Below are 25,807 nucleotides of genomic sequence, written 5' to 3' on the forward strand. Positions count from 1 at the left end.
TATGAATGTGAAAGATGAAAGTCAAATATATATTGAATAATATGTAATAAGGCTGGGAATTACAGATTTTAGAAGTATTAAAGTATAAAGGTTTATACTACAGGGGGAAAAATTGAGGCAGATTATAATTAGAATAACCAGTTCTTATAGTAAACATTTCCCAAAGAAGTATAGAAATGTATTAAATGTATAGGACTAAAATTTTTTGGCTTTTTACTCCATTTCCCTTCCTTGATATTACTATTGTACTAATATATTTTTAATAAAAATTTTATATCTTTATATCTTTTGGTTTTCCTCTGTATCTTCAGTCCAGCCCCCTCCCAAAGAATCATCCCTCATAACAAATTTTTTTTTTTATAATTCTTCACCTTTGAAAATACATGTAGAGATTGTCTTCAACTTTCGTCCCTACAAAACCCCGTGTTCCATATCTTTCTCCCTCCCTTCCTTTTGCCCCCTTCCCCTAGCAGCAAATAATCCAGCATAAGTTAAACATATGCAATTCCTCCAAATGTATTTCCACATTTATCATGCCACATAAGAAAAAGCAGATCAAAAAGAAAAAAAAAGAAAGGAAAAAAAAAACCAGCAGCAACAAAAAAGGTGAAAATGCTATGTTGTGATCCATATTCAGTTCCCATATTTTCTGGATGCAGATGATTCTCTCCATCACAAAACTATTGAAATCAATTCACTTCATTGTTGAAAAGTACTACGTCCATCAGAGTTGATCATCAGAAATTATTCTTTTTGCTATGTACAATGTTCTTTTGGTTCTACTCACTTCATTTAGCAATAGTTAATGTAAGTCTCTCTAGGCTTTTCTGAAGTCATTCTGTTGATTGTTTCTTATAGAACAATAGTATTCCAATACATTCATATGTCATAACTGTGCTTCTAATATTCACTAGTCTGATTACTCTATCATATCTCTGTGTCATCATATACCTTTCCTGGCTCTTTGGGCCCCTTCTCTACTTTTCCTGTCATTTCCCACTCCTATCCCTGCACTGTCTTTTTCCATATTTGTATCCTCATTGGCAGCACAGTGTCTAAGCATATAGTATGTACTCAATAAATGTTTACTGAGCTGTGATTACTGAAATGTCACATAAAGTAATTTTTATTAAAATAATCTATAAATAGCTAGATCTATCATATCACTTGTAGTAAGTAGTCTCAAAAGGAAGGCAAAGGATCATTTTATGGTAGAGAGTTTTAAAAACTATGTTATGTATAAATCTATAAGAATGTCTCAGCTTAAGATGGAACACTAGATAATGCCCCAAGTAAAGAATTAGCAGTCTCTCTCATTTTGCTTTTTATTCTTAAGGTTAATTGTTTGGTTATAGAATGACATCTGCCTTGATTAGTATCATTAGCACATGAAAGAGCATTTGATGAGCTGGGATGAAATGTAAGACTTATGGAAATGATTTCAAAGTTTATAGATTGCATAATCATTGACAATTTTTTTCCATACCAAGTACTTGGAGTTCTTAGTAATCAAAAGCAGTCAGTGGCTTAACACTTTAGCACCATGGCCCTGGTTGTTCTTCAAGAACAATACCAATATTAGGCAAAACTGAAGCAGAGGAAGTTTAATTACTAGAAACCCTGCCTTTTCCATTTTGAGCTCCTTCCCCTTAAGGCATCTACTTTCTCACTCCACCTCTACACAACCATCTTCTTGAACTTCTTATTTTATCAAAACTTACTTTCAGCCCCTGATAACTTGTTAATCTTAACTTGAATTTAAGTGTGTATTTGACATTGTGTTTCAGGTCTTATTTTATAATTCACTAATAAAAGGCATTGCTTCTCCTTCCAGGCATTAGCAAGAAAGTAAAGTGATTTAGGGACCTAGAAGACCTTTATAAGATCTCTAAAATCATACCACATACCTCCAATATTCATGCATTAACAATATTGTAGTTTAAAATCATCTTATTCTATTTCAGTTCAACTTTCAGCCCACAGAGGGCAATATAACATGTCAAATACACTATAGCATTAGACACCAATTGCTAAGATGAGACCAGAGGGTACTAATCAGTTAAAATGAGGTAGAAGCAATTTTATTTATCTACATACCAGGTGCTCACATGGTGTTGCAAATATAATTTTTAAGGACACAGAGAATCTTGTCTATAGGGATCTCAAAGTGTTTTGTGATCATTAAAGTAAGCCTATCTTTGCCTCTTTCCCAAATCTCTGCTTTGGAAAAGTAAAACATTAATCGTTTCTATTTATTATCTAATGTTATGCAATTTTGTGAACTGTTTAGCCTTCTTCAGAATTGATACCAAGACACTATGATTGGAAATCTATTATCTTCATAAAGTATTTTTAGCATTTAAAACTCATCAGAGAGAATCTGTATTTGTTCCTTCAGGAGAATTGTCTAATGTCAACTTGCCAATCAATCAACATTTATCAAGCACCTATTTTTGTGCCAGACACTGTGCTAAGTGCTGGGTATAGAGAAAGAACAAAAGATAATTCCTTCCCTCAGGTACCTCACATTCTAATGGAGAAGACAACATTCAAGCAAATATATACAAATATAATATACAGGCTACATAAAATGGAGCATTTAAAGAAAAACAAGGGACATTTATAAAGGAGACTACAAAACAACAAAAGCCAAATTTTAGCTTTTTGGAAAATGGACCCTAATCATTGGTTTTAATCTGTGGAAACATTTTTCAAAGAAGTCACAATGGTAGCATTAATGGTGAAAGCCAAGTATTATTCACCAGATGAACAACAGTCACCCATGCAGTTTTCAGCGATCTGATAGCAGGAAGGGCTTTAAGTCTTTAGCAGCATTTTGTTATCTTGGGAGTTCTTTCATGCTAACAATGCTTAGGTTGAAAATGATCTCTAGGTCACTGGTATTGTTATTTATTGGCATTAAAAGGAATCACTATCTCCCACCCACACCCCAACCTACTGAACTGGTTTTCCCTAGAGATTCATTGAATGTTGTTCTCTCTGCTTGGAAATAATCCATGGAGAAGCCCCGAGTATCGGTAAGATTTACAAATCTCTCTGAAGAGGAGGCTAGCTTTTGAAACACAGAAGCTGCCAGAATCGAGCTCTATTGTGAAATGAAGATTGTAGGAATGCAGCCCCAGTGACTATTGCAAGTGCTGAAACTTGGCAAAGACATAAATGAAACAGCACTCATGAGTAGCTTTCCAATTTAAAAAAAATTAAGTACGTGCATAATCTAGTGGAGTGTCTGGACTGCAACAGCCTAAACAGAATGTGGGAATCAAATTGCATTCACAGTAAATGGCTCAAGGAATTGTTGAGCAAGTAAAATGGCAATCTGTAGCTCTGAGCCTGCTCTCTAAAGAGAATGTTCTTGAGAAAGGGCATGGTTTAGAATTGTCTAATGAACAGAAGCAAATAGGAAAAGCAAGACAAAGGGTCCTCTCTAATAACCTTCCCTGCAGAATAGGGAAGAAGAAATAGATGTATGAATGAGTTTGCTTCTAGAAATAATAAGCTGGTTATTTAAAAAAAAAAAAAAAAGAGTAGGCCAATTTTTTGGCTAATTCAAATGCACATTGAGTGAACATCTGTTCCTGTCAGATGACATTGCCACTAGTTTTAAAGAATATATTTGTCAAGTGAATTTTGTTGGTCCCCTTCATATGTTCAACACAACTCAAGTTGCCATCCTTTTTACCCAACAGTCAGATTTTTCAAAGGTTATTAGTACCTTATGCCAGTAGCCCTTCTGTCCTCTATAAAGCATAAGCTCTTGAAACTGAAATTACAACTACATGACCTTATACTTTATAGGGTACCATTTTGTATTGCAATTTTAGCAAATTACTGATGACTAAGCTCCATGCAATGCAGAACTGGTTAAGAGATTTACTTATATCTATTTCTGAAAGTCGTATGTTTGATGATGAATGGAAAGATGTGTATAAAATGGAAGATTTGAGGGAGAGGGAGTCATATTATGTTAATTGAACCTGAATTTTCTTCTTATAGATTCAAATTTGAAATCCTGAATAAAAGGAAACTCTAAAACCACTTTATCTGACAAAATTCTGGTAGATGTGATTGACTGTTACCAAATCCTTTTTCCACTGAAGCAGATGCAAATAAAGTAAAGTTTGTTTTTTTGTTTTTTTTTTGGTGGGGCTGAAAACTAGAAAACAGAACTAGCTATATATATGAATATTAATCAGCATGCAATCAAAAAGGTAGTTATAACCACCTCCCTATCCTAAGCCTTTTTTATCTTATTTGCTCCTTTTTTGTCATCTTTTGGAATTATTAAAAATTTCTTCTTCCTAACTACTACCTCTACAGGTTTTGTAAAACGATATTCTTTGCTTGTAAATCAGGCAATTGGCCAGTGGACAGAGTGCTGGGTCTGAAGTAAGGAAGATATGAGTTCAAATTCAGGCTTAGGCACTTACTAATTGTATGATCCAGACAAAGTCAATTACCCTATTTGTTCAATTTCATCAATTATAAAATGGGGGTGATAATAACACCTATTTCTCAGAACTGTTATGAGGATCAAATAAGATAATATTTGTGAAGTGCTTAGCATAGTGCTTGTCACATAACAGATATCTAATGAATGCTTATTTTCTTTCTGTAGTTGCAACATTTTAATAATAGCTCTATTTAAATGTAGAATGGATGTTAGAGATCATCTAACCCAAACCTTTTCATTTATAAAGGAGGAAATCCCTAGGATAATGATGTGAAAAAAAAAAAAAAAAGAAAATGATGTGACTTAACCAACTTCAGAAAACCAGTTAGTTAGAGATAAGACAAAAATTCAGCTACACTTAGTCCCAGTTTAGAGCTGTTGGCATTACACCACAATTTCTACTTCAAACCTTCCAACCTCCTTTTTGGCAAATTAGTATTTACTTTAGCATTAATATGTGTGGGGAAACATATGGATATCTTTTCCAACATCACCTGCAGAATCAGTAGTGAACATAGAAGCATATAAAGGACCTTATCTCAACTCTATTTTACACATGAGGAAATTGAGGTTCAGACAAGATAAACAAATTTCCCAAGTTCACATAGTAATTTATTGGTAGGATAAAAATTAAAACTTAGATCTGCTCACTCTTTTTTATTGTACCATATTGCCTCTGAGAGCTTAGCTACTTATATTTCAAGTTTGAATTACAAAAATAAAAAAAAATCCTTTGATTTGAAATCTTCCTTATCTTTTAATATTTTATCATTGTTTACTATTTAATAATATTAACTATTTGTTATTAAATGATAATATTTATATTATAAATTAACAATATTGTTAATAGTGTTAGATATGATGGTTTGCTTTTCTGCAAAGCTTCAAAAATTTAGAGGAACCATCATCATCCAAGATTATGGCTAGAATCCTTGTATACTAAAAACAGTAAGATAGATGATAAAGTGTTTAATCATGTAATTACTAGATAATGGGCATCATGCTAAGCACTGGGAATAAAAATAAAAGCAAAATTTTTCTTTGAAAGACAATTCTTGTCCTCAAGAAACTTGTACTCTAATTGGGAGGAGGAAGGCAATACACAAAAGAGTGCCAAAAAGATGTGGTTTTTTGTGTTTGTTTGTTTGTTTGTTTGTTTTTTGTTTTTTTAGGAAGGAGGGGAACCAAAGAAGTTTCAAGAGAAGATCTGAGAAAGAAAGGTGGTCTGGGATATATGAACTGGTCGGGGTCTGCAGAGTACTGGTGCCTTCTCAAATAAAGGTTCAGAGAGGAACTCAGCACTCAGGAAGAGTTCTATGGAATGGTAGTATTGACAGCATAAGAAGGAGATAGAGAAGTAGTTTAGGATGTCCTGGGATGCTCTAGTGTTTGAAAGAGCATACTGCTTGGGGATGATTCTTCCTCACAATTTAAGTAAGAAGTCTATTTTCTTTTGGTGAACCAATTTGGAAGATGGAAGAAAAAAAATTACATTTAAGTACAGTGTTAGAGCTGTAAGTAATGATTGAAGTTCAACTGAATTCAGTTGAATTATCAATCTTCTTATTTAAAAAGAATACTGAAATCCTGAGAGGAAAAAGCTCTTTTCTGTCCTTTCTATCCTAACAAGGATCTTTTTGGAGATGGGCTTCATATTTCTTTATAGCCTGCTAAAAATAGGCCTTACACACAGTAGCCACTTACAACATTAGTATTTAATTAATAGATGAGAATACCATAATGGCCTTGTTTTTAATAAACCACTGAAAGCTTAGAAACATATTCAACAGTGTCCTCTAAAACAAAAATGTTACTATAGTGTTTAGAACTTTTTCTTCCTTCCTTTATATATGTGCCTAACAAATGGTCTGACTCATTTAAGTGTGTGCAATATGATTGACCTAGTATGGTTGTTTACTATATTAAAAACACATAATAAAAATAAGAAAAAAAACTTCAACTCCAGGTAATAACTTTTTCTGAGGGAATTCAGAGTCCTTGATAAACTCCAATTGTCATAGACAATTTAAGTGACTGTCAAACCTAGGAGATAGATTTCAAGTTGTTGTGCTCCAAAGGTAATAGTTTTGCTATAAAACTGCTTCTTGGTATAGTTTTCTTTTAAAATCTCTATAAGAAAGATTCTTGAATCTTTTTTTTTTTTTTTTTTTTTTACAAAAAGCCTTTTAAATAGGCTTTGCATACAGGAAACATTCAATAAATGTTTTTTTGACAGGACAAATAGACTATAAAAAGAGGTCTAACATTTAAGCTAAAGAGGTGAAATGAATAGAGAGGCAACCTCAGAAGTAAAAGTTGTTACTGTTCAGTCATTTTTTCACTCATGTACAATTTTTCATTATCTTATTTGAAGTTTCTTAGCAAAGATATTGGGATGACTTGCCATTTCCTTCTCCACCTGTTTTTACAGATGAGAAAACTGAGGCATACAAGTCCCCTCTTGCACATCTAGCAACTATCTAAAGTCAGATTTGACTCTAGGCCTTGAATTCTATTTGCTGAGTCACCTACTTGCCCTCTGAAACCAAAAGCCTGGATTCAAATCCTGATTCTGACACAAACTGTGTGTGTGTGTGTGTGTGTGTGTGTGTGTGTGTGTGTGTGTGTGTGTTAGTCCTCCAGAAAACTCTCTGTAACTCTAAGTTGAAGAGAATACAACAGCTTGCATTGGTAGAAGGAATTTCTTTATTTAGGAATTCCCTATAATAATGAAAAGTCTCTATGCCTATGTTTAACCATACATCAAAAGCCTAGGAGCAAATATTCAACAAAAGATTTTCTAAACAAAAAGTGCTATAATAATATAACTAATATTTATACAGTGTTTGAGGTATTTTAAAGCACTTTACATATTTGACATCTTATTCTACATGATCTTTTGATTATATATATCACAAAAAAATTGGGTTATTCAAATCTATGTCAGCCTCCTATTTACAAAATAAGCTAGTTCCAGGTCTCTTTCTAGTATCTCTTCATCTGATCTTTGTACAAAATTTTCTGGCTCCCTGATGTGCTTTGGCAGAAAAAAATGCACAAGTAGAGGCCTTCTTTGTGCTTTCCAAGCTAAAAATAAAATAAAATAAAGTAAGGAAGAAACCCTCAGCTTCAATTTTCATTTCACCAACCTCAATCAGTTTGTCCATAATGGCCATCATCACGTGTCATATTTCAGTAACACAAGATGTTTCATACCCACATGAGTTTTACCTGCAGCCAAAATTGCCCATGTATATATTACATATTATTGGCATCCAATGGCATGGTCTAACACTTGGCAGCAGGATGACTCCTCATCGATAAGAGGTTTTGTGTGAGCATCAAAAGACAAGTGTCTCCCCTGAGTCTGCTCAAGAGAAGCTGTTGAATTCAAATGATAGCAATTCATTCCTTGTCACATAAAATCTTGCTCCTCCCTTTCTCCAATATTTTCCCTCTAATGTTATTTTCAGCCCTAGCTTCCTATTAGTGGGCAATCAATGTTTGTAAGGCTATAGGATAAAAAGGCCAATTTGCCATTCATAGAATGACAGAAAAAAATGCTGCTCCACCATTAAAAAATGGCATTTCAACCAACATTCAATGATTTTGATGGCTTTGCCTCAGTCTAAGCTACCTGAACTTTAGAACATAATCAGTTTCTGGCAGTAAGAGAATCCTTCAAATATGAGTAAAGGACATTTTAATTTTTCAAAGTACTGTAAATGTCGACTATTGTGAAGTTTCATCATGTTCATTATATGGAATGTCATCCTAAAATATGGCAATATCACAAGAATTTCTTTTTCTACTATGCATTGAAATCTAGTCCTCTCCCTTTCTAGCTTCCTTCCCCTGGAAAAAAAAAAAGAAAAAGAAAAATTCACCTCAGCTATGACTTTTATATTTATAGTTCAGAGAAGTGGTATATGCTGCAGGATTAGATTCTTCTAATATAACCGAGTGGATTATCACTGCATAAAGCTTGTGAAATGATTAAGATCCAAGAAGGTTAAAAAAAATCAACTCCATAGTCAACATCCACAGGAATTCAGCAAATATTTACAAAAATATAGCAACTCTTCTAGAAATATTTCTCTATCCCCACTTGTACTAATGGTCCAGACCCCTAGAGGGCAGCTCTACTACTTAGCATTCTAGGGTTAGCTTTGTAGGGTGATGGGGTTTCTAGCACAATTGTGCATGAGCCCCAACTGGAAGGCTCCTTTCTGATTATCAGCCAAATACAAGTAAACAATAGAAATAGTACAACATAGCACTACAGGGAATATAAATTTAGCATTTTTCAAACACCTATTAAGATTTGGTGGGGGGAGAGGAAAGGGGTAGCAGGGTTGCTTTTCATAGCTTAACAAATCTGCATAACCTCAAATAGAGACTTGAAAATATTCTGGAGAATTCAACCAACAAATGCTAGAGGAACCAGATCATTATCACAGATCTAAGTGTTTTCTATAATCTCTCAGACATGAAACTGCTAAGAAACTTAAGAACAATTTTTAAAGAAATATTACCATATTAAATTGCTATAATTTTCAAGTTACAAGGAATAAAAATCTTTTAGCACATAGACAACTAACAGCAAAGATCAAAATCATATGGTAATAGGGAAAGGTATATGTTTTCTTATTGTTTTTGCTACTGGAATTATAACAAAAATACTTTTATTAAGCTTATAGAGGATTAAATTTAATCCTAATATATTTATTCAACTATGAAGGACCTGATTTTATCCACCTGTGCAAAATACTCCATAAAGCACTAAATATCAAAGAACAATAATGATATAGCAACCGTCTTAGGAACATTTTTTACTGAATTACATGAAAACAGTGCTATGTAAAATACTACAATAGAAACGGGTACAATATTAACAAAACAGAAGTCCTAATCACCCTGAGGCAGTTGTACAAAGATAAATACTTTCTTCTGAAAGAGGAGGAAAGTGATTCATAGGCATTCTTAGAATACACAATAAGCAAGTCAAAAATTTTCAGGAATACTTTTGGACAAGCAGACATCACTGGACCAGCAACTACTAAAGGATAATAAAACAAGTACATGTCAATAAATTTGTCAAGTATGACCAAACATAGTTTACCTCCAGATTGACTTTATAAAATGGGTAAAATCTAAGAGTGGAGTCAAAAGATTTACCATGGGTAATATTTGCACAAATTTAGCTAACAAAGTCAATAAAGAGATGTTGTTGTTGCTTTTAAATATCTGTCATGTCAATTTGTTTTTGGAAAAAAGAGTGTGTCCTGGCTGGTATGAGTCAGAAGCCAGTCTTAAACCCAAGTCTTCCTGACTTCCTAGGTAAGATTTCCATCTACTATACCACACTGCCTCTACTAGTACAAAGAATCTCTGTTAAAGTTCTTACACTTTTAAAAAACCCTTATGTCTCATCAAGTTATAGAAGTAAAGCTGAGTTGCCAAAGGTTAGATAAGTCTAATGACAGCTCTGGAAGATTCAAGCAAATTAGAAAGGCTATGCATATAGTCCTGATGCTAGGCTTTCTACTGTCCAAATGCCAGTCTAGGAAAGTAAAAACATAGCCTTCCACAACCTATCACTTACATGGCTGATGTAAAATTTATAGGAAAGGGCCTATTTCAGTCCTCTCCATCTTACTACTATTGTGTTTCCTATTAGCTGAAACTGAAGCTCTCAACTCATAACAAAAAATGAGCTATATAAGCTTGCTTGGAAAGATCTAATACCACCCATCCCCATTCCCAATTAGTAAAGAGATCCCAGCCACTAGTAGAGGAGCTACTGTTTAGTTATGCTTCCTAGGGAAGAAAAATATGAAATCACTACTTACAACTCCTATAGTGATAGGAAGAGGTACATTAGGAAAAGGAGATGGTGTTAAGAATACCTTTTTTTAATATTATCTATAAAATTGATTTAATTGTTGCTTCTCTAAGTCTGTTATTTAATCTCTGTTTCCCTTAATCCATTGGAGAAGAAAATGGTAAACCACTCCAATATCTTTGCTAAGAAAATCTCAGGGACACAGTGGTCTATGAGGTCATGAAAATTTGGACATAAATGAGTAACACTCTAAATGTGAGAACTTTATCCCAATAAAGTAAAGATTTGCAGACTACTCAAAAATCTCACAGTTGTCTATGACACATATTTTCCTTCAATGAGAGTTGTTTGAATAAAGGAAAAAGAAAAGATGAAGAGAACAGGCATTAATATATGTAGATATTAGCATTTTAATATTATTATTACCTACTATGTACCAGACACTGGGCTCAGAACTTTTATAAATACAATAAAAATAAATAATGCTCATTTAATCTTCATGACAATCCTAGGAGGCAGGGGTTCATTTTACAACTGAGCAAACTGAGGCAAACAAAAGTCCCCAGCCGGCTATTTGAAAACATTTTATTTTCCATTATGAAGCTGAAATCTTGAGTCATTGTTAAAGGATACTTAGTCTTCTGTAGAGTAGCTATTCTTCAGTTAGTAAGTATCTGAGGCTGGATTTGAATTCAGGTCTTCCTGACTCCAAGTCCAGAGCTCTATTCACTATGCTCACAGTGAACTACTTGACTCTCTAAACTGGATACTATGCCATATGAGAAAGAACCCAAGGAAATTCAGATGTTTGGCCCAAAAAAGAGACAAGTTGGGTAGGTGAAATAATCATGATATCAATTTTTAAAAGGTATCACTGTCAAATAGAAGAGAATTTAACCTTTTTCTATGTGGTCCCAGAGAGGTGAACTTAAGAAATGATTTAAGTATAAGAAAAATCTTACTTCCCATTACATAACTCTAAAGTTGAATGAACTGTTTCATGAGATAATGGCTCTAACTCACTAGAGGTACTCAAATGAAGTCTGAGTGATCACTCACTGGGGATGCTGAATAGTGGATACTTGCTAATGTTTCATTTGTATTAGATAGCCTCTGAGATCCCTTACAACACTGTAATTCTGTAATCCTTTCTAAAACCAAGCATTTGGAATAGAGGGGTGACTTCTAAGGTGTCCTCTAGATCTATCCTATGTCCTCTAGATCATAAACCCTATGGATTTATGAATTCTATTACTGAAATATAATATTAAATTTTCTAAAGACCACAAAATATCAATGCCAAAGTCTCTTCTAGATTGATTGCCAGTTTTCTACTGCATCAGCTGATTGGCACTTAGTACTAAGTAAGCTATGGTCAGAAATATGTTCCAGCAAGGACTAATTGTCTTTTCTGTTTCTATAGTCAGAGAATATACCTTTAAACCAAGCCAATTATCTCACAAATTTGTACTTTGGGTGAAAGGAAGAACAGTAAGAATGTCATATGTACAATGCAAATCTGTCTCTGCTGTCTGAGAAAAAAAGTTCAAAACACATTTCTTAAGTTTAATATACAATAGCACCATTTTCCTACACAAAGAAAAACATTCTAAGTGCCTTCTCCTCTTTTGTGACGTATTTATAGTAGTGTTTGATGCCTTTCATTCATAAGGAACAAATCAATTTCAAACCTTGATACATACATAAAACATCATTGAAATTCATTTGTCTTCACCTCTCTGGGACCACATAGAAAAAGGTTAAATTCTCTTCTATTTGACAGTGATACCTTTTAAAAATTGATATCATGATTATTTCACCTACCCAACTTGTCTCTTTTTTGGGCCAAACATCTGAATTTCCTTCTGTTCTTTCTCATAGGCCACATGACCTATAGACACAATGTACAACATCCTATCCAAGCAGAAGGAGCATTAGAAAAACACAATCGCAAACTCTACCCTACCCACTGATCCACAGATGTCCTTTTAATATAGGCTCAAATCTTGGAATGATATTAAAGGAGTTAGTAATCATTTCTACCTGAAGCTATCAGCATTCGATGCATGATTTGTGTTGGAATGCATTTCCCCTGATTGTCTTGTAGCAAAGCTCATTCTTTTTAAATATTCTATGAGAAAGTCTGTGTTGCCAATCAACACTGAGTGGCTGCTTGCCTTTCAGGGCTATTCTACAGAAGACTGATTACCTTTTAACAATCCCTCAAGATTTCAGTTTCATAATGGGAAATAAAATGTTCTCAAAGTGGCCTGACTGGGACTTTTATAGAAAGGCTACAGTCAGGCTGACATGTACTTCTATTAACCATATTTCCTGTAGTCAGACAGACAATGAGAAATCTACGTTTGAAGTTGAGACCAATTATAAAATGCAGTTGCTTGAACAGGACATTAAAAAAAAAAAAATCCAACATGGTCATAATGTCAAATCTGTGATTAGAACAGTTTCATGTTCTTAGCTAAATGAAGGTAAATTTCTTTACATCCACAATAACATACTTTATGGCTTCTTTTTTATTTTTAATCCCCATAAACTAGGTCTTGTTCATACAGATTTGACAATGGGGGAGATTAAATTCTAGTCATTCAGAGTAAAAAAATATAACAATCTTGGCAAGTAAAGGGAAAACAGCTTCGCTATATTTGTATATAGTATAATATTAGGTATTGCATAAGTTTTAAATCATACTAAAGTTTGGTTCCATTAAGAATAACAACAAAAATAGTTTCAATCAGAAAAAGAACTCAGACAAGGCCTTTATTAAAAGCTAGAAAAACCTGACTTTTAAAAGGAGTCAGAAAATGCAGATTCCCAGTGGAAAATAGGAAAGGAAAGAAGATTGCTCATGGCCTTCCTGAATAAAATAGATTCTGTACTAAATGACAGCAAACTATCCCAGGGACTTCTGCCGACCAAAGGGAAAATTTCATGAAGGCTTTTTTCCACTCTTCTTCTCCCTCCTGAAGAGAGGAAAGTCAGCTTATAGTAGAGTAGATAAGAAGAAGAATGTACAAGTAAAGTAACTATATACGGGTCTTTGGGGAACTAGCAAGAATCAGCCCAATATAAGTATTTGCTAAGAAGACAAGGTAGAGAACTAATTTGATTTGTTGTCTTGGGGAAGCAGGTAAGAACAGAAATTTTTCAGCAAAGAAGCTCAAAATATTATTAACAAGAACATCAGAACCAAAAATGTTTGGGACCTTCTGTTTTCAGAGTTACAAGCAGCTGTTAGGTCCTCTTTGAACCTGGAAAACTCCTGGAGTGAACATATTTAAAGGGATTAGATTAAACAATAGGTTTATATCAAACTTAAATGTAATCAGATACATATTAACCTCAATTAACAAAAATAAATTTTCAAATTATTAAAAAGAAAAGGAGGGGGGAGAAGGAGAGGGAGAGGAAGAGAAAGAGGGAGAGGAAGAGGGAGAAGAAGAAAGGAGGTAAAGAGAGAGGGAAGGAGGGAGGAAAGGAAGGAAGGAAGGATGGAAGGAGGGAAGAAGGGAAGGAAGGAAAGAAGGAGGGAAGGAAGGAAGAAGGGAAGGAGGGAAGGAAGGAAGGAAGGAGGAGGAGAAAAAAATTGATTTAGATGGTCTTCATTATATGTATTCACAGACCATTAGCCCTTCTTATGAATCAGAGTAAGGCCTTAGTGGACTGATGAAAGATGAAATTAGATAGACAGTAGAAAGAGTAACAACAACAAAAAAAGTTCTAATTTCAACTTTCACTGATCCAGTAGTATTGTTCCTCACAACACAATTTCTTGGGGCTAAATTTTACAGAGATAACTTTTCCTCTGAGCTAGCTGTTAGAAGCTGAAGCATAATTCCAAAGATAACTAATTGTAAATTAGTTCAAAGGATACTTTTTCTACTTTTATGATATAAGTATAAGTCAAAATGAATAAATAAATCAATTAATGATGACAATAAGAAAACCATTTATATAATACCTACCATGAGCCAGACACCATACAAATATTGTCTTATTTGGTCAATGAACAAGCATTTATTAAGTTTCAACTATGTGCCAGTTACTGTGGCAGGAACTGGAAATACAAAGACAAAGAATGAAACAATCCTGACTCATAAGGAGCTTATAGTCTTTATAATAAATAGTGTTTTCATGAAATAAAACTTGCAAATATTGGCTTTCAAAATAGCTTTTCTTATTCTCTATATGTGTATATAATAGGTTCCTATTTTAATATAATTATATTATCCTGACCCTAAGTATCTGGAAGTGCAGATTACATTTCACTTCCCACCACTCAGGATTCTATAGTTGGAGGTGGAGGTGGGAGAAGAAAGGTTATAGGTTCTCTGCAAATGGTTCCACCCCCTAGATGATATTTTCCCAAGTACAGAATGGGTCTTCTATTCCCCAGTTTTATTTAACCACTAACCGTGAGATTAGCTTTTGAAAGAAATATTTACTTCAAAATGTATAATCACAAAAATATAAACTTTATCCAATTTATGGAAGCCATAATCTTCCTACCCTCCTGCACCACCTCAGTCTCTGGTAAGAAAAGTGAATTTAATTAATAGTTTTTCTGGTTTCTATAGATCTAAGCTTCTTAAACTAAAGGCCACAATTCTATATGTGGTCTCATAAATTAATCTGAGGACTGTGAAATTATGCTTTATTATCAGCAAATATTTGATTTGTGTCCCTATTTTATATATCTATGTATCTAGAGTCACATAAAAATTTCTTGGTCAAAAAGGAATTGTGAATGGAAAAAAATTTAAGAAGCCCCGCTCCAGGTTACACAATCCCAGTTCTAGGCTAAATTCCTATTACCTCTAGTTTGAGCCCAGGTACCCTGGTTTCTTTTGGTTCCTGTTCCAGGCAGGCTGGCAAGCTACACTTCCTTCTGACCTATGATACTGACTCCAAGGTTACTATGGTCAAAGCAATAGAGGTAGCAAGGAAAGGAGTTCATTCCTTAATTCATGGTGGATATATTATCATCTTTAACTACTCTGCTCATAGAAGAAAAAATATACACAGAAAAGAACATAAGTGAGAAAGGTGAAGCAAATATATATATATATATTCAACTATCTCAATCTCCCCATTATAAAAAAAAATGACTATTAAAGAAGAAACATGGATTGGGTATGCAGCCATTTATAGAGAGCTATTCCCACTCACACTATAGAATACATGGTATTCTCTCTGGCCTAGTCCAGACAAGCCCAAGTTACACATAAACATACTTCACAAGAACATTTCCAATAAAAAGTTATCTGTAGTGACAACACAATCTTAGATTGCTTTTACAAAGAGTACCATTTGATGATCAAGCAGATAACTGGAGCTACCCATGGTATTTTGTTATACCATTTAGATGCTAAAAACAAACAAAAAAAACTGAAATTATACAAAATCAGGTAATATCTGTATAACATAACAATAATATTTAGTTTATTTTAGAGAAATATTTCAATTTGTTTTTGCTTCCTCATTTTTTCTTTCTTTCCCTGTTTGGTTTAGATAAATTTTCTATCATTCTTTTTTTTTAATGTTAAATATCTGACAGCTCTAGATAATTTATTAATGTAGTAAAGCGGTAACAAAATTTTTGTTTGTTTCTAAATCATTTTTCTGATGGTAGATAAGAAGTAGCTCTCATATAACTTAAAGGAAAGGAGAAAACTAGATTACAAAGTAATATTTAGATACCTAGTTGAATCCAAATCCAAGTCCATAATTTCTCTATCTCCAGATCTGAAATTTGCTTATAATATTCCTGGGAGTTTTTATTTTGGGATCTCTTTCATGAAGTAATTGGTAGATTCTTTCAATTTCTATCTTACCCTTTGGTTCTAGAGTATTGGAGCAACTTTCCTTGTTAACTTCTTGAACTATGATGTCTAAGCTCTTTTTAAAAAAAAAATCATGGCTTTCAGATAGTTGGTAATTCTTAAATTATCTCTCCTCAATCCATTTTCCAGGTTGGTTGTTTTTATGTTTTTAATATTTAACATTTATTTTTCACAGTTACATGGGAAATACTTTGTTTATATTTGTTTTTAAAACTTTGAGTTTCAGATTCTCTCTCTTCCTCCCCATCTCCATCATTCATTAAGAAGGAAAGCACATGTGAAATTATATATGACATTTCCGTAAAAGTCACATTATGAAAGAAAACATAGATCTTCTCTCCCCCCGCCCCCCACAAAAAAAGACCGGCAAGAAAAATAAAGTATTTTTTTAAAGTATGTTCCAATCTGTATTCAGACATAATCAGTTCTTTCTCTAGGTATGGATAGCATTTTTTATCATAAGTCCTTCAATGTAATTGCGAATTATTGTATTGCTGAGACTAGAAAAGTCATTCACGGCTGATCATTCCACAGTTACTCCTGACACAATACATTTCTCTGTGCATGAGCTCACGGAGGACTTTACAAGTATTTCTGAGAGCATCCAGATCATCATTTCCCACAGAATAATAATAGTCCATCATAATCACATACCATAATTTATTCAGCCATCTCCTCTTCAATTTCCAATTCTTAGTCCCTGAAAAGAGAGTTGCTATAAATATTTCTGTACATATGTGTCCTTTTCCTTTTTTTAAAAAAAAAAAATCTCTTTTAGGATTCATGCCTAGTAGTGGCATTATTAAGTCAAAGGATATGCACGATTCTAGAGACCTTTAGATATAGTTCATATCTTTTGATCATTTGTAAATTGGGGAATGGTTCTTTTATATATATATATATATATATATATACAAATTGTCTCAGTTCCCTATACATTTGAGAAGTGAGTCTTTCATCAGAGAAGCTTGCTTTAAATTTTTTTCCCAATTATTATTATTAACTGTATTTCTCACCAGTTTATTCTATTCTCTCTTTCACCTTTCACCCCAATCCTTTTCAAAAGTGTTTTGCTATTGTTGGTTGTTTTTCTAATGAAATATTTCACACTTTGTTCTATTTTTTTTCATTCTTTTAATTTTATTTTATTATTTCTTGTTTTCTTGTGGAGTTATTAGTTTCCACTTGCCCAAGTCTAATTTCATTTATTTATTTTTAATAATTATAACTTTTTATTGACAGTACCTAGGTAATTTTTTTTTTACATTATCCCTTGCACTCACTTCTGTTCTGATTTTTCCCCTCCCTCCCTCCACTCCTTCCCCCAGATGGCAAGCAGTCCTATACATATTAAATATGTCACAGCATATTCTAGATACAATATATGTGTGCAGAACCCAACAGTTCTCTTATTGCACAGGAAGAATTGGATTCAGAAGGTAAAAATAATCTGGGAAGAAAAACAAAAATGCAAACAGTTTACATTCATTTCCCAGAGTTCTTTCTTTGGGTATGGATAGCATTTTTTATCATAAGTCCTTCAATGTAATTGCGAATTATTGTATTGCTGAGACTAGAAAAGTCATTCACGGCTGATCATTCCACAGTTACTCCTGACACAATACATTTCTCTGTGCATGAGCTCACGGAGGACTTTACAAGTATTTCTGAGAGCATCCAGATCATCATTTCCCACAGAATAATAATAGTCCATCATAATCACATACCATAATTTATTCAGCCATCTCCTCTTCAATTTCCAATTCTTAGTCCCTGAAAAGAGAGTTGCTATAAATATTTCTGTACATATGTGTCCTTTTCCTTTTTTTAAAAAAAAAAAATCTCTTTTAGGATTCATGCCTAGTAGTGGCATTATTAAGTCAAAGGATATGCACGATTCTAGAGACCTTTAGATATAGTTCATATCTTTTGATCATTTGTAAATTGGGGAATGGTTCTTTTATATATATATATATATATATATATATATATATAAATTGTCTCAGTTCCCTATACATTTGAGAAGTGAGTCTTTCATCAGAGAAGCTTGCTTTAAATTTTTTTCCCAATTATTATTATTAACTGTATTTCTCACCAGTTTATTCTATTCTCTCTTTCACCTTTCACCCCAATCCTTTTCAAAAGTGTTTTGCTATTGTTGGTTGTTTTTCTAATGAAATATTTCACACTTTGTTCTATTTTTTTTCATTCTTTTAATTTTATTTTATTATTTCTTGTTTTCTTGTGGAGTTATTAGTTTCCACTTGCCCAAGTCTAATTTCATTTATTTATTTTTAATAATTATAACTTTTTATTGACAGTACCTAGGTAATTTTTTTTACATTATCCCTTGCACTCACTTCTGTTCTGACTTTTCCCCTCCCTCCCTCCACCCCTTCCCCCAGATGGCAAGCAGTCCTATACATATTAAATATGTCACAGTATATTCTAGATACAATATATGTGTGCAGAACCCAACAGTTCTCTTATTGCACAGGAAGAATTGGATTCAGAAGGTAAAAATAATCTGGGAAGAAAAACAAAAATGCAAACAGTTTACATTCATTTCCCAGAGTTCTTTCTTTGGGTGTAGCTGCTTCTTTCCATCAATGATCAATTGGAACTGAATTAGATCTTCTCTTTGTCAAAGAAATCCACTTCCATCAGAATACATCCTCATACAGTATTGTTGTTGAAGTATATGATGATCTCCTAGTTGTGCTCATTTCCCAAGTCTAATTTTAAAGAATTATTTTCTTCAGGGAGCTTTTGTACCCTTTTTTCCACTTGGTCAATTCTACTTTTTAAATTCTTTTTTTCAGTGAATTTCTGTACCTTTAAAAAAAAAAAAAGCTTTTCTAATTCTCCCTTTTTTTCCTCAGTAGTATTTTATTTTTCCAAATACATGTAAACATAATATTCAACATTCGTTTTTATAAGACTTTGTGTTCCAAATTATTCTCCCTCCCTTATCTCTTCCCTCCCCAAGACAACAAGCAATCTGATATAGGTTATGCATATACAATCCTTTTAAACATATTTGCATATTTGTCATGTTATGCAAGAAAAATAAGACCAAAAGGGGAAAAAAATGAGAAAGTAAAAACAAACAAACAAAAAAAAAAAAGGTGAAAATACTATGCTTTAATCCACATTCCGCCTCCATAGTTCTGTCTGGATGTGAATGGCATTTTCCATCCCAGGTTTATTTATTTATTTATTTATTTTATTATAGCTTTTTATTTACAAAACATATGCATGGGTAATTTTGTCAACACTGACTCTTGCAAAATCTTCTATTCCAAATTTTCCCCTCCTTCCCCTCAATTCTCCCTTTTAAGGATTTATTTTCATCAGCATATTTTTGTACCTTTTTTTACCATTTGCCAATTCTGATTTTTTAGAGTATTTTCTTTGTTATTTTTGTATGCCTCTTTGACCAAGTTATTGACTCTTTTTTCATAATTTTTTTGTATCATTTTCATGTATTTTTCTCATTTGGGAGAGTTTTGGTGAGATCCTGACTCAATTCTGCCATCTTGGCTCCACCTGCAATTTTTAATACTTTTTATTTCCTTAATATTTTAAATGCCATGATAATTAAATGATCTCATTTCCTTAATTATTCCCAGAATCTGACAAAAGTGAGCATTATGAAGAAATACTATATTATGGTTTTTATTTACAAGTAATAGTTATTAGGACCTCATTTAGCTAAAAGAAAAAAAAATCCCATGATTCCTATGGTTCTACCTTATGATTCTTCTTCCTGGCCTAGAGTGCTCTGATAGCTTTCATTGTGATTTGTTCAAAATCCTCTTCTGCTTCCCTGCAAACACTGTAAATTTATGCTAAAGGTACTTTATTTCATCATTGGTATTTGAAAAGAGTGAAATGGACTAGATTTAAAGGATTATAGTTTTCTTTAATGTATTCAAGAACTTCATCTTGGGATGTCTCTGAAAAAAATTTTCAAGATGAAATAATGAGTATTTCTTCATAGCATTCCAAAGAAATGCATAATATCTTTCAAATTTTACAGCAGCACAAAGTAAACCTTCCTATCCTGTGACTTTAAAAATCATCACAGAACCAGAGACAGAATTTTTTCAAGACACCATGTCATGACATCATGGCTATTATTTCTAACCTGTAAGAAAATAATAGAAAGAACTCCATATTCATTTAGAAACCTCTATGTGAAGAGATGGGAAAAGCCATAATATGAATAAATGAATATTAATCTTTTATATTATAATTTCAAATGATCTGTGCCAGTGAATTGAGACTAGCAAACCAGAAAGTCTTGATCTAAACTTTTTTCTAGAATGCTTTCAATGCTAATACTAAAATTAGAGAATTACTTGAAAAGCACAAATGACCCATCTTGTCGACTGCTTAGAGAAACCTGCATGATTTGGTATGATTTAGTGCACACATCCTTGGCAAATAAATTGCAGTTAGTTGAGTCAGAAGGACAACTTGTATTTCCATAAAGATGACAAGCATAAACAAAATTGCAACCTTTAGTTAAGCAATAAAGTAGAAGCATCTCTAGTCAAACATTTGGTTAAAGTTGTATTTCTCTTTAACAGCTACTGAAATAGCTGACAGAATTAAACAACAACAACAACAACAATAGCAACAACCAAAAAAAAAAAAAACAAAAAAAACAAAAAAAAAAAACCACCTGCAAAGAATGCTAGCAACCTGGTTTCTATTGATCATTGTTTTGGGGGCCTTGTATACATGATTGGCAAACTAAAATAAGTGTTCAACTTTAACAGGGAAGGTCAGCTTTCTCCAAATGGTATTGAACATAGTAATAGAAGACAATGTGTCTCTAGGTTTTAAATGAAAAGCTTCTGAAAATGGTATGTCATTATTTTGCAAATGAGAGGAAGTTTTTTGGAAGATTTTCTTTCCCAACACTAACCTGATAAGTCACATTAGTCAAAATAATATTCCAATCACTGTCATGCAAAAGAAGTACATTTTACTTGCAATGTGATTTAGAGTTGTTTAAGGATGTATGTTCCCTCTTACAATCAAGAAGTTCCATAGCCTGAAACATACCATCTTCCCCTCTCCTCCCCTCCCCCCCCCCCCCAGGAAATGACATACAGAATTATGCATTACTTTCTATAGGATCTATGTTTAGAATAGCTTTGTAACATTTAATTTAAAATAAGAAGAAATGATAATGTTCACTTTAAGTGCTTTAAGGTTTACATAGCATTTTCTTCAAAATAACATTGCATGGCTGGTAGTACCAGTACCATTGTCCCAGTTTTAACAGATAAGGAAATTGATAATATAAGAGATTAAGTGATTAGTCCAGGATCACATAATTGGTCATTTTCTGAGATAGATTCACGGTCCCCATCATTTCTGAAAATTAAAAACTATTAGAAACACCATAGCCCATATCTTTTAGAGGTAACTAGGGAGTAAAGAGGATAGAGTACAAGAGTCAGGAATATCTGATTTCAAAGGGAGAAGAGGAAAAGGAGGAGGAAGAGAAAAAGGAGAAGAAGGAAGTAAGGAGGAGGTGAAAGAGGAAAAGAAGGTGGAAAAAGAAGAGGAGGAAATGAAAGAAGAGGAGGAGGAGGAAGAAGAGGAGGAGAAAGAGGAAGAGGAGGAGAATAAGAGGAGATTTCTCTAGTATGTAAGGTAGTGCTAACAACATCCCTCTCTGAATTATTGCTTTTTTTCAGTGACTTGCCTTCCAGCTATTTTTGATTTACACTGGTCTTATCAATAGCAAATTAGAAACCAGAAAAATTAAAAACATGAAAGACTATGCCCTCAGTTGAAGTGCCCAAGGGTTCCAATCAATGATTATTATCCTGGATCATGTGATGAGATGGAACTCCAAAATGTCTCCCCAATAAATCTGGTTTCATATATGTGTATATACATACACACTTCTGGGTGTATATGTGTGACTTTAATATAAATATATAGTACATATATTTATATCTCTATATACATAGATACAACTATATCTACTTAACTAGCTATCCAGATAAATAGATAAATATAGATATATCTAAGACATGATTAGAATCCAACTCTCGTAATTCCAAGTCCAGCACAAAATCTGGCACTGATTTGGAAAATAAATCAGAACTAGAAGATAATGGACCTAGAAGGAACAGTGGATCAGACAAGATTCAGTGAGATCCCACACTATAATTAAACTAGGGGTAATGTAAATTAGAGGACAAACAGAAGAGACATCTAGGTCAAATTGACAAGAGTTTGTTAACAATTTAAAGTAGGAGATGAGGAAAAGAAAGAGATCATTATATATAATGTATAAATATTTTCTTCCTAACAATACTATGAAGGAGATGGCACAAGTATCATTTCATTATTACCTCCATTTTTAGAGTAAGAAATTGAGGACTAAAGAAGTGAAAAAAAGTGTTATAGACTATTTAGGTGAAGATATTCAGTAGACAAGTGGAACTATAGGTTTGAAGTTCAAAAAAAGAGATAGAATCTAAAGATATAGATTTGAAAATCTCCAACAAAAATAATAGCATTTATAGCACAAGAATAAACTGTCACTAAGAATTAGAAAATCTGTTTTGGGGAATCCTAAAAGCTCTAAATTTTAAATTAATGAAATTGAAAAAAAGAGTAGCTAGTGGAGAAGAACTTCATAGCTCTTAGTCTGCAAAGTTAATTTCTTATGCTAACATTTTTGTTTCCTTCTATATATTACTCTTGCAATCAGTTAATAATCAAACAATAAACATTTATTAAGTGCCTACTATGTACCAGGTACTGTAATAGGTGCAGATACTAAATATTAAGTGAATAACAACAGTTTATACTGTGGCATTGTGGTTGGGGGTGGCAAAGTAGGGGAAAGAGGCCTAGCATTCCATAGACTTAGTTAACCAAAGCAAAGAAAATAACATGATTATACTTTCAACAACTTTAAAAAATCTGTTAAAATAGCAAAGTACATCATTTACTTATCACTGTAATATACAGTTGCAGCAAGAGTTAAATAAATACAAATAACTAGCTACAGAGTAATACAGAGATACTTCTCTCATTAAAGTTTGTTCTGAATCATTTCTGTTTCCTGGTCTCCCTCAAAACTTAAGTAAAAATACTTTACCTTGAAATTTTCTTGGTTTGCCTGGGTTTGTTTGGACTTTTACTATAATGTCCCAATTATGTATCAAAGATAATTACATTGTATGGTAAAGGTACAACTAGAATATAAAAAACTGCATAAAAACTTGCTACAACTCTGTGATCAAACCCTACTAGAACTCTAGACAGTGAAGATGGTGGATAATAAAAATTCACAGAAGAAATGGTTGAGTTAGAGAATTTTTGTTTAAATAATGTGTAACCTATGAGTCGTTTTTTCCCTCAGTGAGAGTCTTTAGAGCATTTAGAGAGAAGGCCAACGACTTTTTTTACATATTAAAAATTCTCTATTAGTGTCTACTTACCACCCTTCCTGTCTTTTTTTTTTTTTTTAACATACTTCTTTTTTCTGCTTATTTTTTTTTGTTTTCCAGATTTTGGAAAAAAGGAGAAAATTTTGAACATCTATCTTTGCTTTTTCTTAATTAACTTGTTTATTTTATATTTTAATAATTACTTTAGAAAATTGATTTGGGGTTGGAAAGCAGAAATATTTTCATTCTCTGTCATCAATGAAAAAATACCTCTGAAATATGAAAGCCAGAAACTTTTTCCCCTTCCCCTTTCCCTGTCCCTATTTCCCCTTTTTAAATATGAGAAAACTGCAGATAAAAAAATTCAAAGAAAGGATATGTGCACATATGAATGATTATGTGGACTGAAGAAATTTTGCCTTTTTATCAAATTCAACCCTCTGTTATAAGGAAGTAATGTGCTTAAAGTATTCCTCTGTCTTCTGAGACAGAAATTATAGTCTTTAAGGTCCTATTCAATTAGAGAATTGAAAATTCTGCTCACTTAGTTATAAGTCAAGAGGGCACCAGAAAAGTCATATTCTTATTCAACTCTCTCAATATTTCCATATTACTCATGATCATTTTGGAACTTCTTTGGGAAAAGAGGAAAAACTGCTTCCATAAAATTTTGTACACTCTCTTTCTCAGATTCCTATTTCTATACATACAGATATACTTGTGAAATATTTTTGTTCTTTGAGGATCTTGGTTTCCTTGTGAATCTGTAAAAAAATCTTCTCCAAAGTCTTCATTCCCTCTAAAAGATCAGAACATGTGGCTGAGAATTATCACTCAGCCTCTGAGGCAACATCCCCATGGATATATATAAAAGGACAAGTAGACAAGGTCCATTTAGTTGTTCAAAGGCAGAGCTATACCTTGCACAGAGATAGTAATCCATTGTGTTCTTTAAATCTCCAGAGAAAATGAACATAGAAAAATCCCTTTGACAATATTAATCAATATCTCCTTACCCTTATAGCCAGAAAGTTTTCCCTAAGGCCTTGCCATTTCATTTTATTACATACTACCCTATGGAAATAAGTAATAGTGGCTCACTGCTACCTAATATTTTTGTGTTATGGATGACATTACCTCTCATAATAATAAAGAACTAGAAACAAAATAACTACTAATTAGTTTTGGAATGGCTCAGCAAATTGTCATACATTAATGGAATATTACTTAGCTAAAAGAAACAATAAATATGAAGAATAGAGAGAAAATCAGAAAGACATACTACTATATGCAAAGTAAAGAAAATAAAACCTGGAAAAATAATATGCACAATAACTATAATTGTATCAACAGAAAAAAAAATTAAAAGTAAATACTGTGTAATTACAATGACTGTGGATGATTTAGAAGAACAGATGAGAAAACAGACTTCCTTCTCTTCTTTTCAGAGATGGGTCATTCTAGTGCAAAACATGCAATTATTATCATTCATTTAATGTGGTAGTTAGTTTGTTATTCTGTTTTTCTTTTTCATTGCTGTATTTTCTTTCCTACAAGATATTTCTCTATAGATAGAGGAAGAAGATGATATATATTTAAAGATGTCATTAGCTCCTTTCTACTATCTATTACCTGTGTGAAATAGCTCCTTTCTCAAAATAGGCAAAAAGAGAATTGTGTAGATGGAGTATTCTATAGGAAGTGAGAAGCCCTAGTTTTGAATATTGATTCTGTTACTATAGGTGAAGACAGAAAAGTAATTAAATTGAGCTATTTAGATCCACTGAGTGTAGCAATGCACACTACTACTGAGGACTTTAAAATTAGTGGATTGCAAGAGCTCGGAGTTCAAATCTTTGATGTATTAAGCTGATTCAGTGATTGTACTAAATCTGGATCCCAAACTGTGAAGCCCAGGGAGTTGAAGAAGGCAGGACTCCAGGCTTCCTAAGAAAGGGAAAATTAGCTAAAATCAGAAATAGAGTGTCAAAGCTCTGATGCTGATCACAAATGAAATAAGGTTTGAATGTAGCTCCTACACTTCTAGTCTGGATGAGATAAGGAGACAGTCTTAAAAAATAAACACATTTAAAAACAAACAAACAAACTTCTAAAGTTTATTTTTTAAGCATTAAGCCTTTTCTTTTAGATGAAAATATTTCTAAAATCAATTACACACTTCTCTGATTTATTAAAT

General features: G+C 32.9%; 1 protein-coding gene across 1 annotated transcript in view; it reads right to left on the reverse strand.

Moving 5' to 3' along the window:
- THEMIS (thymocyte selection associated) overlaps positions 1-25,807 on the reverse strand; it is a 239,256-nt gene that overhangs the window by 93,558 nt on the left and 119,891 nt on the right. The window contains exon 5 of the mRNA XM_051997716.1: positions 17,908-17,953. Coding sequence (XP_051853676.1) covers positions 17,933-17,953 — 21 coding nt within the window. The 3' untranslated portion in view covers positions 17,908-17,932. The remainder of the gene's footprint in view (positions 1-17,907; positions 17,954-25,807) is intronic.

This window comes from Antechinus flavipes, chromosome 4, assembly GCF_016432865.1.
Source record: "Antechinus flavipes isolate AdamAnt ecotype Samford, QLD, Australia chromosome 4, AdamAnt_v2, whole genome shotgun sequence".
Classification (NCBI taxonomy): domain Eukaryota; kingdom Metazoa; phylum Chordata; class Mammalia; order Dasyuromorphia; family Dasyuridae; genus Antechinus; species Antechinus flavipes.